Source organism: Plecotus auritus (genome assembly GCF_963455305.1).
Source record: "Plecotus auritus genome assembly, chromosome: 7".
NCBI lineage: Eukaryota > Metazoa > Chordata > Mammalia > Chiroptera > Vespertilionidae > Plecotus > Plecotus auritus.
Genome location: NC_137774.1, coordinates 55,617,500 through 55,634,958, shown reverse-complemented (window position 1 = coordinate 55,634,958; position 17,459 = coordinate 55,617,500). Strand labels below are relative to the sequence as shown.

General features: G+C 46.1%; 1 protein-coding gene across 1 annotated transcript; it reads right to left on the bottom strand.

The window, feature by feature from the left end:
• Positions 1 to 9,456: 9,456 nt before the first annotated feature.
• Positions 9,457 to 14,644, bottom strand: PLD6 (phospholipase D family member 6). The gene is made up of 2 exons (XM_080677984.1): positions 14,120 to 14,644; positions 9,457 to 11,147 (listed from the first exon to the last, which is right to left on the bottom strand). The coding sequence occupies exons 1-2, from the start codon at positions 14,547 to 14,549 to the stop codon at positions 10,900 to 10,902; spliced, it is 678 nt and encodes a 225-aa protein (XP_080534110.1). The 5' UTR covers positions 14,550 to 14,644; the 3' UTR covers positions 9,457 to 10,899.
• Between the last annotated feature and the right edge of the window lie 2,815 nt (positions 14,645 to 17,459).

Below are 17,459 nucleotides of genomic sequence, written 5' to 3'. Positions count from 1 at the left end.
CACATGGATTGGCAATGAAACAGAATTGAGTATCCAGAAATAAGCCCTTACATTTATGACTAATGGATTTTCAACAAGGTTCCTAAGAACATTCATTGGAGAAAGAAAAAAATTTTTCAACAAATGGTACTCAGACAACTTGCTATCCACATGTGAAAGAATAGAGTTAGACTCCCTAACTCAGACCATACACAAAAATTAACTCGAAATTGATCTAAATGTAAGAGCTCAGAGTCTGATTCTTAGGGGAAAAAAATAGGACCAAATCTTTGTGACCTTGGGTTAGGCAATGGTTTCTTAGGGCACCAAAAGTAAAAACATAAATTGAATCATATCAAAATTAATAACATGTTGCAGGGATCACAATACTGGATATCAAGCTATACTACAAAGCCACTATAATCAAAACAGCCTATTACTGGCAAAAGAATGCATACAGATCAATGAACAGAACAGAGAGCCTAGAAATCAACCCATGCTTTTATGATAAATTAATATGTGACAAAGGAGGCAAGAGCATACAATGAAGCAAAAACAGTCTCTTCAATAAATGGTGTTGGGAAAATTGGACAAGTATGTGCAAAAAAATGCAACTAGACCACCAATATACACCATACACAAGAATAAACTCAAAATGGATAAAAGACAAAATATAAGTCAAAACCATAAAAATCCTAGAAGAAAACATAGGCGGTAAAATCTCAGACATCTCTCAGAGCAATATTTTTGCCAGTATGTCTGAAGGCAAAGGAAATACATGGAAAAATAAACAAATGGGACTACAAACTAAAAAGCTTCTGCACAGCAAAAGAAAACAACAAAACAAGAAGGGAACCCATGATATGGAAGAACATATCTGCCAGTGACTCATCTGATAAGGGGTTAATCTCTAAAATGTATAAAGAACTATTTTAAGTCAACACCAGGAAGACAATCCAATTTTTAAAAATGGGCAAAGGACTTGAATAGACACTTCTCCAAAGAGGACATACAAATGGCCAATAGACATATGAAAAAATGCTTAACACATCACTAATCATTAAAGAGATGCAAATTAAAACTACAAAGAGATATTACCTCACACCTGTCAGAATGGCTACTATCAATAAATAAGTACTGGCAAGGATGTGGAGAAAAGGGAACCATAATACACTGCTGGTGGGAATGCAGATTGGTGCAGCCACTATGGAAAAACAGTATGGAGTTTACTCAAAAATTTTAAAATGGAACTGCCTTATGACCCAGTGATCCCACTTCAGGGAAGATATGCTAAGAATCTTAAAACAGCGATCAGAAAGAATGTATGTACCCCTATGTTCATAGCAGTGTTATTTACAATAGCCAAAATCTGGAAAGAGTCTTAAGTGCCCATCAGCAGACGAGTGGATTAAAAGGCTGTGGTCCATCTAGACAATGGAACACTATGCTGCTATAAAAAGGAAGGAACTCTTATCCTTTGGAACAGCATGGAAGGACCTGGAGAGCATTATGCTAAGCAAAATAAGCCAGTGAGATAAAGACAAACACCATGTGATCTCACTCATATGTGGAATCATTTTTTTTTTTTTTTTGGATAATGTCACATATCTTTTTCCCCATTGACCTTCCCCAGCCACCCCTAACCCCTGTCACATGCCCTCATCCCCCCCCCCACCAGGGTCTTGTGTCCATTTCTTGTGCTTATATGCATGCATACAAGTCCTTTGGCTGAACTCTTTTCCCCCCCTCCCCAGCCTTCCCGCTATAATTTGACAGTCTGTTCAATGCTTTACTGCCTCTGTATCTTTTTGTTCATCAGGTTATAATGTTCTTTATTTTCCATAAATGAGTGAGATCATGTGGTATTTTTCTTTCATTGCCTGGCTTATTTCACTTAACATAGTGCTCTCCAGATCCATCCATGCTGCTGCAAATGGTAAGAATTCCTTTTTTATAGCAGTGTAGTATTCCATTGTGTAGATGTACCATAGTTTTCTAATCCACTCATCTGCTCATGGGCATTTAGGCTGTTTCCAAATATTGGCTATGGTGAATTGTGCTGCTATGAACATAGGGGTGCATATATCCTTTCTGATTCATGTTTCTAGTTTCTTGGGATATATTCCTAGAAGTGGGATCACTGGGTCAAATGGGAGTTCCATTTTTAGTTTTTTGAGGAAACTCCATAGTGTTTTCCACAGTGGCTGCACTAGTCTTCATTCCCACCAGCAGTGTATGAGGGTTCCTTTTTCTCCGCATCCTCGCCAGCACTTGTCGTTTGTTGATTTGTTGATGATAGGCATTATGACAGGTGTGAGATGGTACCGCATTGTCGTTTTGCTTTGCATCTCTCGGATGATTAGTGACTTTGAGCATGTTTTCATATGTCCTTGGCCTTTCGTCTTCTTTAGAAAAGTTTCTATTTAGGTCCATTGCCCACTTTTTATTGGATCATTTATCTTCCTTTATTAAGTTGTATGAGTTCCCTGTAGATGTTGGAAATTAAACCTTTATCAGTGGTAACATTTGCAAATATGTTCTCCCATACAGTGGGCTTTCTTGTAGTTTTGTTGATGGTTTCTCTTGCTGTGCAGAAGCTTTTTATTTTGATGTAGTCCCATTTGTTTATTTTCTCTTTAGTTTCCATTGCCCTAGGAGTGGTAGCTGAAGAAATTGCTTTGACATATCTCTGAGATTTCTCTGCCTGTGGATTCCTCTAGTATTTTTATGGTTTCTCATCATATGTTTAAATCTTTTATCCATTTTGAGTTTATTTTTGTGTATGGTGTAAGTTGGTAGTCTAGCTTCATTTTTTTGCATGTATCTGTCCAATTTTCCCAACACCATTTATTGAAGAGACTATCTTGGCTCCATTGTATGTTCATGCCTCCTTTGTCAAATATTGAGCATAGTGGTTTGGGTCAATATCTGGGTTCTCTATTCTATTCCATTGGTCTATATGTCTGTTCTTGTGCCAATACCAGGCTGTTTTGAGAACAGTGGCTTTGTAATACAGCTTGAAATCTGGTATTGAGATCCCACCTACTTTGTTCTTCTTTCTCAGGATTGCTGTGGCTATTTGGGGTCTTTTTTTATTCCAGATGAATTTTTGGAGAGTTTTATCTAGGTCTGTGAATTATGCCATTGGTATTTTAATGAGAAGTGCATTGTATCTATAGATTGCTTTGTGTAGTATGGACATTTTAATGATGTTGATTCTACCAATCCACGAACATGGTATGTTCTTCCATCTGTTTATATCTTCCTCTTTATCTTTTTTCAGTGTCCTCTAGTTTTCTGCATATAGGTCTTTTACCTCCTTAGTTAAGTTTATTCCTAGGTATCTTAATTTTTTTGGTGCGATGGTAAATGGGATTGCTTTTTTAGTCTTTCTGTAAGTTCACTATTGGTATATAGAAATGCCATAGATTTCTTGGCATTAATTTTGTATCCTGCTACATTGCCGAATTCATTTATTAAGTCTAATAGTTTTTTGATGGAGTCTTTAGGGTTTTTTATGTACAATATCATGTCATCTGCAAATAAGGACAGTTTTACTTCTTCTTTTCAAATTTGGATGCCTTTTATTTCTTCTTCTTGTCTAATTGCAATGGCTAATACTTCCAGTACTATGTCGAACAGAGTGGTGAGAGTGGGCATCCCTGACTTGTTCCTGTTCTTAGGGGAAATGGTTTTAGTTTTTGCCCATTGAGTATGATGTTGGCTGTGGGTTTATCATATATGGTTTTTATTATGTTGAGGTATGATCCTTCTATTCCCACCTTGCTGTGAGTTTTTATTAAGAAAGGGTGTTGGATTTTGTCAAATGCTTTTTCTGCATCAATTGATATGACTATGTGATTTTTATCTCTCAATTTGTTTATGTGATGTATCACGTTTATTGATTTGCAGAAATTGTACCATCCTTGCATCCCTGGGATAAATCCTACTTGGTCATGGTGTATGATCTTTCTGATGTACTGCTGGATCTGATTTGCTAGAATTTTGTTGAGGATTTTGGCATCTATGTTCATGAGGGATATTGGCCTGTAATTCTCTTTCATTTTTTATCTGGTTATCTTTATCTGGTTTTGGTATTAGGGTGATGCTGGCTTCATAGAAGGAGCTTGGAAGTGTTCCTTCCTCTTGAACTTTTTGGAATAGTCTGAGGAAGATAGGTTTTAGTTCTTGAATGTTTGGTAAAACTCCCCTGTGAAGCCATCTGGCCCCGATCTTTTGTTTGCTGGAAGCTTTTGGATGACTGCTTCAATTTCTTCCATAGTTATTGGCCTATTGAGATGTTTAGATTCTTCCTGATTAAGTTTTGGAAGGTTTTATTTTTCTAGGTATATGTCCATTTCCTCCAGGTTGTCCAGTTTGTTGGAATAGAGTTGTTCATAGTATTTTTTAACAATCGTTAGTATTTCTGTGGGGTCTGTTATTTCTCCTCTTTCATTTCTGATTTTGTTTATTTGGGTCTTCTCTCTTTGCTTCTTGGTGAGCCTGGCTAGAGGTTCATCAATCTTGTTTATCCTTTCAAAGAACCAGCTCTTGGTTTTGTTGATCTTTTGTATTTTTTTTTTTTTGTCTCTATGTCGTTTATCTCCGCTCTGATCTTTATTATTTCCTTCTGCTTACACTGGGCTCTTCTTGTTGCTCTCTAACTCTTTGAGTTGTAGGGTTAGGTAATTTATTACCATTGTTTGTTTTTTGCAGTAGGCTTGTAGAGCTATGAACTTCCCTCTCAAGACTGCTTTAGCTGTGTCCCATAGATTTTGGATTGTTGTGTTTTCATTGTTGTTTGTTGCCATGCTTTTTATTTCTTCTTTGATCTCTCTGGTAACCCAGTCATTGTTTAATATCATGCTATTTAGTTTCCATGTGTTTGATTTTTTTTGGATTGTTTTTATTGTAGTTGATTTCCAGTTTTATGCCATTGTGATCTGAGAAGATGCTCAATATGATTTCTATCTTCTTGAATTTGAAGAGACTTTGCCTGTGACCCAGTATATGATCTATCTTTGAAAACGACCCATGTGCACTTGAGAAGAATGTATATTCTGTGGCTTTGGGGTGAAATGTTCTGAAGATGTCAATTAATTCCATCTGGTCTAGTGAGTCATTTAGGATTGATGTTTCTTTGCTGATTTTTTGTTTAGAGGATTTGTCCAATGGTGATAGTGGGGTATTAAAGTCTCCTACTATGATTGTGTTGCTGTCAATCTCTCCTTTGATATCCCCCACGAGTTTTTTTATGTATTTGTGTGCTCCTGTATTAGGTGCGTATATGTTTACCAGAGTTATTTCTTCTTGTTGGATTGCTCCCTTTAGTATTGTGAAGTGGCCTTCCTTATCTCTTGTTATGTCCTTCACTTTCAGATCTAATTTGTCAGAGATAAGTATTGCTACCCCGGCTTTTTTGTTTTTTTTTCCATTTCCATTTGCCTGAAAAACCTTTTTCAATCCCTTCACCATCAGTCTGTGTGCGTCTTTTTTTCTGAGGTGGGTTTCCTGTAGACAGCAGATATATGAGTCGTGTTTTCTTATCCACTCAGTTACCCTATGTCTTTTGATTGGGGCATTTAATCCATGTACACTTAAAGTTATTATTGATAGGTACTTGTTTGTCACCATTTTTATTCTTTACCCCTGTGTTCCTTCTTCACTTTCTATTTTTTCTTTTTACAGCAGACCCTTTAGCATTTCTTGCATTGCTGGTTTGGTGGTAATAAATTCCCTTAGTCCTTTTTGTCTGTGAAGCTCCTGATCTCACCCTCAATTTTGATTGATAGCCTTGCTGGGTACAGTATTCTTGGATTCAGACCCTTCCTTTGCATGACTTTGTATATTTCATTCCATTCCCTTCTGGCTTGATGTGTTTCTGTTGAGAAATCAATCGCTAGTCTGATGGGGGATCCTTTTTAGGTACCTGTCTCTCTCTGGCTGCTTTTAAGATTCTTTGTCGTTGGTGTTTGCCAATTTAATTATAATGTGCCTTGGCGTCGGTCTTTTGGGGTTCATTTTGTTTGGGACTCTGAGCTTCTTGGATATGTGTGGGGTTTTTCTTCCCTATATCAGGGAAGTTTTCTGTCATTATTTCTTCAAACATGTTTTCTATTCCTTGCTCAGTTTCTTCTCTTTCTGGCCCCCCTATTATGCGGATATTGTTCTTTCGTGTTGTCCCAAAGTTCCCTTAGGCTCTCCTCCTGCTTTTTAATATTTTTTCTAGAAGCTGCTCTACTTGGGTATTTTTTCCTACCTTGTCTTCTAGCTCACTGATGCGGTCCTCTGCTTCTTCTAGTCTACTGCTGATGCTTTCTATTGAGTTCTTTATAGCAGCGATGTCATTTTTCATTTCTTCTTGGTTCTTCTTCATTTCCTCTTGGTTCTTACACATATTGTTGCATTTGTCTTACATTCTTTTCAGCCACCTTATGACCATTTCTCTGAATTCTTTCTCTGACAGGTTGCTTGCCTCCATTTCGTTTACCTCCTTTTCTGGTGATGCTTGCTTTTCTTTCATATGCGGGCTGTTTGTCTCCCCATGATCTCTCTTCTCCGGGTGTCTGGTTATGTAGTTCTCTTTCTCCTTTCCATGAGGGGGTGCAGAGCTCCTCCGAATCCGCGTGCTCGTGCCACTTTGGAACTGGTGTTCTCGGGTTTGCAGCTGTTCGCTGGGTGCCATAGTTGTAGATTTTCAGGCTTCCGATAACATCCACTTTCCCCTTCAAGATGGCACGGTCTCCACGTCAGAGCTGGTCGCTCCAGGAGGGAACCCAGCAGCAGTGGGGGCTGCCAGTCAGCGGAACCCCATCCGGCCATCCCCCACGGTATCCTGGAGTATAGCTGTCCCTCAACTCACCAACAAACACTCCCTGTGTGACCACACACTCTCCCTTTGTTCTCTCACTCACACACTATCTTGCAGTTTGCCTTCCCGTCAGCAGCCATCTTCCCTTCCCATATGTGGAATCTAATGAACAAAATAAACTGACAAACAAAAGAGATCCAGAGGCATTATACATGGAACAGACTGACAGATGGCAGAGGGGAAGGGGCTGGGAGGGACTAGAGAAAGGAAGGGGAAGGGATTAGCTAAAGAACATATATGCATAGCATTGGACAAGACAATAATATGGTGAGGGCAAAGGTGGGGGGGGCAGGGCTGGGGCTGGGTGGAGGTGGGCAAGGGGGTGGCACAAATTGGGGACATCTGTAATAGTGTCAATATAAAATTTAAATTAATAACATGCTGCAAACAACTTAAAAAGTGGAAGACTATCCAAATAATCAGAGAAAATATTTACAAATCATATTTCCCATAAGGGACTTGTATCCATAATATACAAAGAACTCTTGTAACTCAACAATAAAAGGGCAACCCAATGGAAAAACGGGCAAAGAACACGCACAAATAGACATGTCTCCAAAGACAAGATATAAATGACCAGTAAGTACATGAAAAGTTGCTCAATATCATTAGTCATCAGAAAAATGCAAGTCAGAACCACAATAGACAGCACCTAAGAGGCTGGTGATGATTGAAGTCCGGTAACTTTTTGTTGTTGAGGATGTGGAGAAAGAGAAACCCTCACACAGTGCAGGTGGGTATGTAAAATGGCCCAGTCACTTTGGTAACAGGCTGGCAGTTTCTCAAGGGGTCCAGCAGTTATCTGCCCCAACAATTCCACTCAAGAGAAATGAAAATATGTCCCAGAAATGTGAATGTTTGTAACATCATTATTTGTAATAACCAAAAGGTGGGAACAACCCAAATGTCCATCAACTGATGAATGGGCAAACAAAATGTACACCCACATAATTGATATTTTTCAGCTATAAAAAGAAGTACTGACACATGCTACAACACGGTAAGTGAAAAACGGCAGACACAAAATGCCACATATTGTTGGTTCCGTTTCTATGAAATCTCCAGAGCAGGTAAACCCACAGACAGGAAGCAGACCAGGGGCCGGGTCGGAGGGAATGGAGAGAGGCTACTAACGAGGCAGTTTCTGGGTTGATGAAAGTGTTTGGCTGCACAACTCTGTTAAATACTAAAAACCACTGAATTGCATGCTTTGAAAGGATGCATTTTATGAATCTCAATGAAGAATATATGAATCTGGAAGTGTCATTTTAAAAATAATCAGTTGCTTTAAAAAACAATAGAATTAATATAGTGTTTTAAAATACAATGTAATTATGTCAGTTCATTCAAACACCCTTGCTGTGATAGCTGTTGGCAGACTCTATGGCCGTATCGACTACCATGACAATTTATTTTAATCACAAGGGTTGCAAGAGTTTAAAATATTTTAAACTTAATTGTGCCAATGTGTGATTTTCTTTGCACAACATCAGATTTGTTAAGCTGTCCCATAGTTTAAATGACAACCTTGAACTGAAACCATGAGGCTGACTGAGTCTCCAGGGGGGGAGGTGTCCTTGACTCCTCTCAAGAAGTAACTTCCTCGCCTCCTGAGGAAATTACTTCTTTTCACGTTTTTCTAGGGGCAGCCATGAAAGGACCTTGTAGGCACAGAACAGCTTCAGAGCAAACAGTACACAAGCCCCTCCCAGCCTTCCGTCCACACTCAGGCTGTGCCACCGACAGAGGGAAAACCCACAGTTCTAGGGTCTCTCCAGTGTGACTGCCCATTGCTGGACTAGTCCCCCAGTAACTGCTATCAGTGCAAAGCCACTTAGTTGGCCTGACATAGCTCCTGAATCAACTAAAGATCAACTACTTGGTCAAATTTACTCTCATGGACCCTGAAACCTGATGTGAACTCTATCTGGCCGACCAAACATGCAAGTCAGCTCCCCTGGCCTGGCCTGGCTGCACTGGGCACACCGCTCCTGTCAGAGCAGGGGTGGCCAACCCAAAAGGTCAGGGGCTCCGGGTAATTCTGTGCAAACACCTCATCTACGTGGAAACCAAGCAGCCTTGTTTAGAGGTAGATTTCAGTGCTGTCCTTCCTCAGCCCCGTGCCTTCAGAGGGAGTTTTCTTCCATGGCAAGTTCTTTTCAGAAAAGTTAACTGTTATCTAAAATTCTTCCCACCACTGCAAAGATGTTGAAAACAAGATAAGCAATATAAATAGGATAAGACATCAGTCTAATTAGCTTGGCTCAATCCTTTCTGTGCTCACCCTTACGGATGCACTTGAGCTGTACTCCATGTCTGAACCCCAGCGTGTTTCCGAGACCAGCAGCTAGGGGAGTGGGCTGCACGGGTGCCCGCCACACAGCTCCATCAGATGAGTTGGAAGTTGGACCGGAAGTGGGGGTGTCTTGGAAACACTTGGGGGCATCCCTAAGGAACACCTTCAGGCCTTGCTCCCTGCAAGACTATCATGCTCACCAACAGTTTCTAAAGAGCTGTATATTGCTTCCTCCCCCCCTAAGTTTCACTTGTTTAGTAGAGAGCAGCCACAATTTGAATGACTGAGTAAAAGGCAGACACACAGCACTAACATTCCAGAATGAGAACATATTTATTCCACGTGCGGCATCCAGGACACTGTACAAATCTCCCTTTTCCAGAACATACTCTGCTGGAGTAGACTCCAATAAAAAACACATTTAACATAAAACCATTTCTTGTGATTTCTGATCCACATAGTATACTTTATAGCTTCAACTAAATAAAAAAAAATAACTTTGCATTTACTTGCCTGACACCGTAAGTCAAAGGTAACTTTAAAAAAGAAGAAACGTGCAGCACCCATGGTCTCTGGGTGGTGCTGTGAGCGCAACAGGGTAGGAGAAACCACACACCAAGCCTCAGCACCGGCTGCACAGCGCAGACAGAGGACAGGTGGTATAGCCACCGGGTGCTATCAGCCATCTGCACATAAAGATGCATGCTCTGAAAAAAGAAGCTGCAAAGCTCACAAATGTGTGTAAGACACCTGGTCTCCTCCTTACCTTTGGGTGTAAACCCTGAGCTGAGGATAAACTAGATCTGCAAGATACAACCAAAACTGCCTTCTCTCTCATGGATGATTACATGCACCCAAAAATGCAGCTTAGCAAAGTCCACAGTTGTTAAAGTAAAGGCCACTTCTAAACACACAACAAAACTACTTTGAATGTGAGAACATTAAAAATTAAAAGCACAGCCCATGGGAACAGAAGCAGGTTCTGTCCCTTACAGCCCTTCCTGGCAGACCACACACCTGGCCACATGGACATCGCAGGGGCTGCCCACGAGAGATAATGCTCACGGGTGGGGGTGGGACGGGGCCTGGAGGTGCTCCCTGCGCCCCCCATGCCCAGCAGTCCTCGCTCACCTGCTTTCCTTCCTGTCTTCCTTTCCCTCTTCTGACAGACTTGCCCATAAGCCACAAGGAGCTGAGGACAGCAGGTTCGGCCGGCCGAGCTGCTAGTGCAAAGGGGGGAGAGGGAACATTTCAGGAGACACCAAAAGGGTTGACGTGGTGGAGTTGGCCAGAGCAGGAGATTCCCTGGACTCAGGAGAGGGATCCCAGAGCTGCAGCCCTGAAGCAGGCACTGCACCCTCAGGGGCATGAGGAGCAACCCCTGCTCTACGGTGCCAGCCAGGCTCCTGCCAGCACATCCAGGTGCTGTGGCTGTGCGGACTCTGTGGGAGGGAAACACCAGCTCAGTCCAAGCAACTGGCCTAGCATGGCAGGAGCCCCTCCCTTGTTAACCCTGAGCACCGAGTCCTGTCAGTGTCGTAATGAAGGAGAATTAAGTCGGAATGATTTTTTCTCATGTTGAGGTTTATCTCAAGCAGAACGCAGAGTCGGACATGGCAGCGCAGCAGCTCCAGGAGGCAAACGGGCCACCCTCGGTCTGGTCCTTGCAGGTTTGGTCTGGTTTCCACCGGAGGCACCAAAAGTTCTGGCATTAACCCTCCCCTCCGACTCCAAGACAGGTGAGAGCACGGCTTCAGTGACTCCTCCTCTTCTGTGGGAAAAAGGTGTACTTTGCAGGGTTGAACTCTTCCCAAATGTGCTCGAATTCCTCCAGGAAAAGCCGCACATAGTCTTCGTCCTCCATAATCAAAACGTTCTCCCGATTGTTCTGAATGGCTTGTGTGGTCCAGTTGAGGGAGCCGGTGATCAGCACCTTCTTGTCCACTATGGCAAACTTGTGGTGCATGTAGCCCAGGTCCTGGTCGTGTCGAACCTGGATACCTGCAAAAGGCAAGTCAGCCTCGCTGCCCCCCTCTCTCCCCTCCTCCCTCACTGATCCCTTTCTCCCCTCCTCCCAAACTGCCCCCCACTCTCCCCTCCTCCCTTACTGCCCCACTCTCCCCTCCTCCCTCATTTCCCCCCTCTCTCCCCTCCTTCACTGCCCCCCACAGCTCTGGGGACCATTTGCTAGCAGCTACTAACTTTGCTATTTGTCACCTAATTGATGGGAAAGGGGCAAATCTTATCACTTGGGCAGGTAATGGTGGCTGAGCCAGACAGTGACCCACCACACCAGCTCCCAGGGGCATTCCCCCAGGAGGGGACACAGTCCTCCAGGCAGCAGGGACCATGGCAGACACTACTGTGTCCTTTGAAAACCGACCCCGCACCCTACCCACAACTCTGGAGTCCGTACCAGCCAGCATAGCCTGCGAGGCACTGCCTATCCATCACTGCTGGGCTTTCCTCGCTGTGGGACCCTCACTACTGCACGGGACAGGACCCCAGTAAACACCCCCTGGCTGGGAGCTGCACCCCACTCTGTAGGAGAGGATCTGAGGATCTGAGCCTGAGGAGAAAGGAGCACAGAAGAAACCAGCCCTGGGAAAGTGGCAGCAAGCCCTGAGGGTCCCCGAAGCAGCAGGTCTGCAGGGGGGGTGAGGGGTGCGCGAGCTGCATCAGCCTTTCTGATGTGGAAGCAGGAAGCACCCAGCACAGGACGAGTGCCTCTCTGCCTCCCAGTGCACTGCCTTCCCCTCCCTGCCCACTGAGCGACAACCCTGGAGCGGTGCCTAAATATCTGCTCAGCAAGTGAGGACAGAGGAAATGTGATTTAAAACAAGTTTAAAAGGGGCTGCTTTGCAATAGGTTTGCCAGACTTAGCAAATGAAAAGACAGGATGTCCAAATTAAGTTGGGATTTCAGATCAGCAACAAATAACTTTTGAAGGGAAGTATGTCCCAGGTAACACTGAGACCTACACTGAAAAGCATCGCTGCGCACCTGGGTACCTGTGTTCTGCTCAGGGTACGCCGCCACCGCATCTCACGCTCTACGGGCAGCCCACCTGCAAATCCTGTCAGATTCTCCTTCAAAGCAGGTTACATCAGCCATTCCTGACCCTCCAACACTACCAGGAAGCTCTCCCGCCCACCTCGGGTCTCACTCCATAACCCCATTCTCTGCCCAATGACCATTCTCCTCCGAGCACCGGGCCCCTCTGAAGCCTGCAATCCCTGCTGCCCGGCCTCTGAAGGCTTCCATCACAGAATGGGGTCCCGATGCCCCTGCAGGTGATGGTGGCTGAGCCAGGAAGTGACGTCCGTGCCTGTGGGCCTTGCACACCTGTGTGCCCTCCAAACTCCTCATTACTACCTCACCTCTGGCCCAGAGACACCTTGCTGTTCCTCAAGCCAGGAGGCTCCTGGGCGGCTCCCCACATTGCTAAGCTCCGCTGCGACCACACTCCCCTGCTTTGTCACATTTCCTGACCCTTCTCACTGCCTTAAAAACTCATGCTCCAGTCAGACTCCCCCCTGGTTGTCTCATTCCCCACCGTGTCCCCGGCGCCTGGAACCGATCCAAGCAAATCCTGACACAAAGGTACTTGTTGATCAGGTGACAATGAATGATGGCAGGGACGCCACCGGAGGACCCAGCCTTAGATGGAGTCTGGTGCAGTGCTCTTTAAGGTCCTTTCCAAGCCTGAGATTTTACGATTCTCCAAAAGCTAACGAAATGAAAATGGCCCATGCCTAGCATTTCCATGTAAAGGACCAGCAGCTTAGGACAACTCATGACTGCCAGGAGAATGGAAGTGAGCATCCTCATTATCTGAATCGCTGCTGCCTGGGATGCAACAGGCGCGGGAGGGTCAAGTGCTAGCCATCTAGAGTGCGAGCTGGGGCGGGAGCTGCGGGCGCCGGGAAACGCTTCTCTGCCTGCGGGTCAGCAAGGTGCTGCGGGGCCCCCTGGACACCACGCAGCAGCAGCAGCTCCCAGGGGTTCTCTTTCCGTCACTGGGGCGACCAGGACTGGGGTGGGAAGAGAGTTCCTGCAGGAATGACGTGCCTGAGTAGCTGAGAGACACGAAGCAGGGATGCGTGCAGCCAACATACAAAAGCAGAGCATGCCTGCAGGACACTCCATTACACGAGGTAGAGGGCAAAACAAGGAACTCAGGTGAGACTAGAATCTGATCTTAGAACAAAAGGACTCCTATTTCCCGTTCACCTGTCCCCGGCCCTAGTAAGAGGCCAGCTGGCCAGAGAGATGTCTTCCCAGGTGTTTTGCGGCTGCAAAAACATATTAACTTCTCACCAACTAAATATTATAGTCCCACTTTTTAGAATATCATTTTTATTCATTTCAGAAGCACCCGCATGAAAGTCGTGTGTATTTAAGGTGCAACGCCTTTTCCTGCTTCAGCCCTTCAATGCCGAACCCGGCTGCAATCCCTGTGCGCCAGCTCCGCTGGGGTGCACCTGGGGCCTGGCTCCCGCCTTACCCCTCATTCCGGAGTACTTAGCCATACTCATTCAGCTGGCCGCGCACACCCCCAGCTCTACCCAGACACAAGCGTTCCCCACTTGGTTCCATGGGAATGTGAGGGTTCCCGGAGGCTCTGCCCCTGCCCGGTGGCCCTGGGCACCCCTAGCCTCTCGGAGTCCCGAGGAACTTCCTCCGCTGCCGGAAACACACAGGCGGCTCACCCCCACCAGGCACCCACCGCTAGGGGCAGGCGCCCTTCACGGATGGCCCTGGAGCTTCACGGGGTAATGCCTGCCTGACTTCACAAAGCCACCCTGAGAAATAAATGGGGTGTCACCTGTACTCAGATCCCTGACCCCACATAGGCGCTTTTGACCTCCCTTCCGCCTACGGTCCCAGAGGCCAGACCTTCCTCCCAGCCTGGGGCTTGGGCCCCTCAGCGGGTTCCTCCAGCCCGCGCCCGGCCTGGGCACCGCGCCTACCTGCCTTGCGGAGCAGACCGATCTGCGAGCCTTTGAGGGCCATGTAGTCGCAGTCGGTGATGACGCGGACACGCACGCCTCGCTGGTGCAGCAGCTGCACGGCCCGGCCCAGCTGCGGGCTGGAGAAGGCGAAGAGGCAGAGCTCGAGGCTGGCACGGGCGGCCAGCAGAGCGCGCAGCAGGCGGCTCAGCGAGCTCTCGCCGTGGGGCAGGCTGCACTGGCAGCCCGCGGGGGGCGCCGAGGGCCCGGGCCCCACGGCCTGCAGCAGGGCCTCGGTGCAGGTCACCTGCGACGGGAAGAAGAGCACCTCGTGCCGCGGCCTCCGCCGCCGCCCGACACGCAACCAGCGCAGCGCCGCGGGCAGAGCCTCCAGGGCCAGCGCCAGCCCCACGGCCGCCACCGCCACCACTTGCCAGCGTACCCGCGTCATGCTGCCCACCGAGGCCGCAGCCCAACGCTCGGGCGCCCGCGCCTCGTACTGTCGCCGCTCCGCTCCACCGCCCGCCGCCCGCCGCCCGCCGCCCGCCGCCCGCCGCCCGCCGCCTGCGCCTGCGCATCGCTCTCCGCCCACCGCGCTTGCGCCAAGCGCACGGCCCGCCCACCGCCCGCGAAGCTCGCAGCAGCCCCGCCCCTCCACCCTCGGGGCTGCAGAGCGATGTGGGTTCCTTGTCGGCACCTACCATTCGCCTAGGTCAGTGGTCAGCAAACTGTGGCTCTTTGGCCCCTTGAGTTTTTAGCAAAGGCCAGCTTAGGAGCACCCTAATTAAGTTAATAACAATGTACCTACCTATATAGTTTAAGTTTAAAAAATTTGGCTCTCAAAAGAAATTTCAATCGTTGTACTGTTGATATTTGGCTCTGTTGACTAATGAGTTTGCCAAACACTGGCCTAGGTCCTAGGAGGAGGCGCTGGCAGGTGGGGAGATCTGCAAACAGAATGTCAAACAGCTGGAGAGTGTCCCGTTGTACTGTCGGCAGCGGTGTGATGTGCGCGGCCCATGTCCTGCGAGAGGCCCCTGTGCTTCTTCCGACCCTGGCAGTCTGACCCTCCAGTATTTGAAGATGCCAGTTCTGCTTTAAGCAGGAACAGAGTGGACAGCAGGTCTGCGGTCCTGTCTTAGCAAGCACTGGGCGGGCAGTGTCGCTTGGGAGGAGCTGTTACATTTCACAGGAAAAAGAAGAAAGAATAAGGATTTTTTTCTATTTCATCTTTCCTGAATCTGGTCTTTAAATGGAAATGATATATCCTCTACAATCTCCTTGTAACCAGCTGATAGTCTCCATGACTTGCATCTGTTAAAAAAGCAGACCCCTGGATGGAAGAAGCTGATCTAAGTAACTTCGGAAACTTGTTTTAACTGGAGACTATCAGGCTAAAAACAAAAGGAACTACACAGGGAACCTGTGCTCCCCACGGAGGGGGTGGTGGGCAGTGCTGGAACCCTGACCACATGACTGGGGTGAGTGGACCAGTAACGGCTGGCAGACAGCTGGAGCCAGGCTTCTCCCTGCTGGATGGGGGCGTTAGAGAGAAGTAGCCGGGAAGGCTAGAGTAGTCCTGTGATGCTGGATTGGTGTCAGAGATACCAGTGGGGTCTCGTGTAGCTTAATATGTATATTAATATAGATGACACCCAGCAGCAATTCGAACACCTAGCTCCCAGATCTTGGTTTCCTAAAAGAACCCCCAAAGGCCAAATCTGGAACAATTTGAGGAACAAAATTATTACTGCAGTGTTGGATTATAACCCAAGTATAAAATAAACATACACGAGTCTATACTGACATACGTAAATGGCTAAAGAAATGAAAAAGGCCCTAGCTGGTTTGGCTCAGTGGATAGAGCATCTGCCTGCAGACGGAAGGGTCCCGGGTTCAATTCTAGTCAAGGACACATGCCTAGGTTGCAGGCTCAATCCCCAGTTGGGGGGTTGGTGGTGCATGAGGCAGTGATCAATGATATTCTCTCATCATTGATGTTTCTAATTCTCTGGCCCTTTCCCTTCCTCTCTGAAATCAATACAAATATATATTTTTAAAAGCAATGAAAAAGAAGACTCAAGTGTCCTTGTGGAAAAATTCCAAATAACATCTGTAAATACTCCTGCCCCACACAGGAAGTTGAACCAAATCTTCCGCCTCCTTGAGGGTAGGTGAAACTTAGTGACTGGTAAGGAAAGCAGGAAGATAGCATTTATATGGAGAAAATTGGTAAATGCCACCTTAACAAAGTGCTAGCTGGCAACACCAGAGATGCCATGTAGATGCCATGTACCCCTGAATACTGTGATGAAAGGGACCCTCACCTCTGTGGTATTGTTTCCCAGTCCCCTTACCCCAGTTCAGTAATGAGGAAAACCAGACTGGACGACATGCTATCACATTCCACAGGATACCTGGCCAGTATTTTCCCAGGTGGCCAAGGTCATGGAAAAAAAAATTTAGAAACTATTGCAGGCCAGAGGAGACTGGGGATATAGGACCACTAAGTGCAATGTGGTGCCCTGGACTGGCTAGATCCTAAAACAGAACAATGACATTAGTGGAAAAACTGGCACAACCCAATAAGGTCTGAGGATTAATTAATAGTAATGTACCAATGTCAGTTTCTCCATTGATAGTAAGATAAGATGCTAACCGTAAGGGAAACTGTGTGACAAGAATGTGGGGACTCTCTATGCTATCTTTAAAACTTTGTTGTAAATCTAAAATTATTTCACTTCTGCCCTAGCTGGTTTGGCTCAGTGGATAGAGCGTTGACCTGCGGACTCAAGGGTCCCAGATTTGATTCCAGTCAAGGGCGCATGCCCAGGTTGTGGGCTCGATCCCCAGTTGCAGGGAGGGGGTGCAAGAGGCAGCCAATCAATGATTCTCTTTCATCATTGATGTTTCTATCTCTCCCTCTCCCTTCCTCTCTGAAATCAATAAAAATATATTTTTAAAATAAATAAATAAATAAATAAAATTATTTCACTTCTGGGCAAGATGGTGGACTAGATAAACGCTTTACTGGCCTCCTCCCACAATTACAAGTATCATTCAGAAACACCTGAAGTCCAGCTGAATGGAAATCCTACATCTAAGGATTTTTTAAAAAATATCTTTATTGATTTTAGAGAGGAAGGGAGAGGGAAAGAGAGATAGAAACATCAATGATGAGAGAGAATCATTAATTGGCTGCCTCCTGCATGCCCCCTACTTGGGATCAAGCCCACAACCCAGGCATGTGCCCTTGTCCAGAATCAAACCTGGGACCCTTCAGTCCATAGGCTGACGCTCTATCCACTGAGCTAAACCAGGTAGGGCCTACATCTAAGGATTTAAAGAAGCCACATTGAGA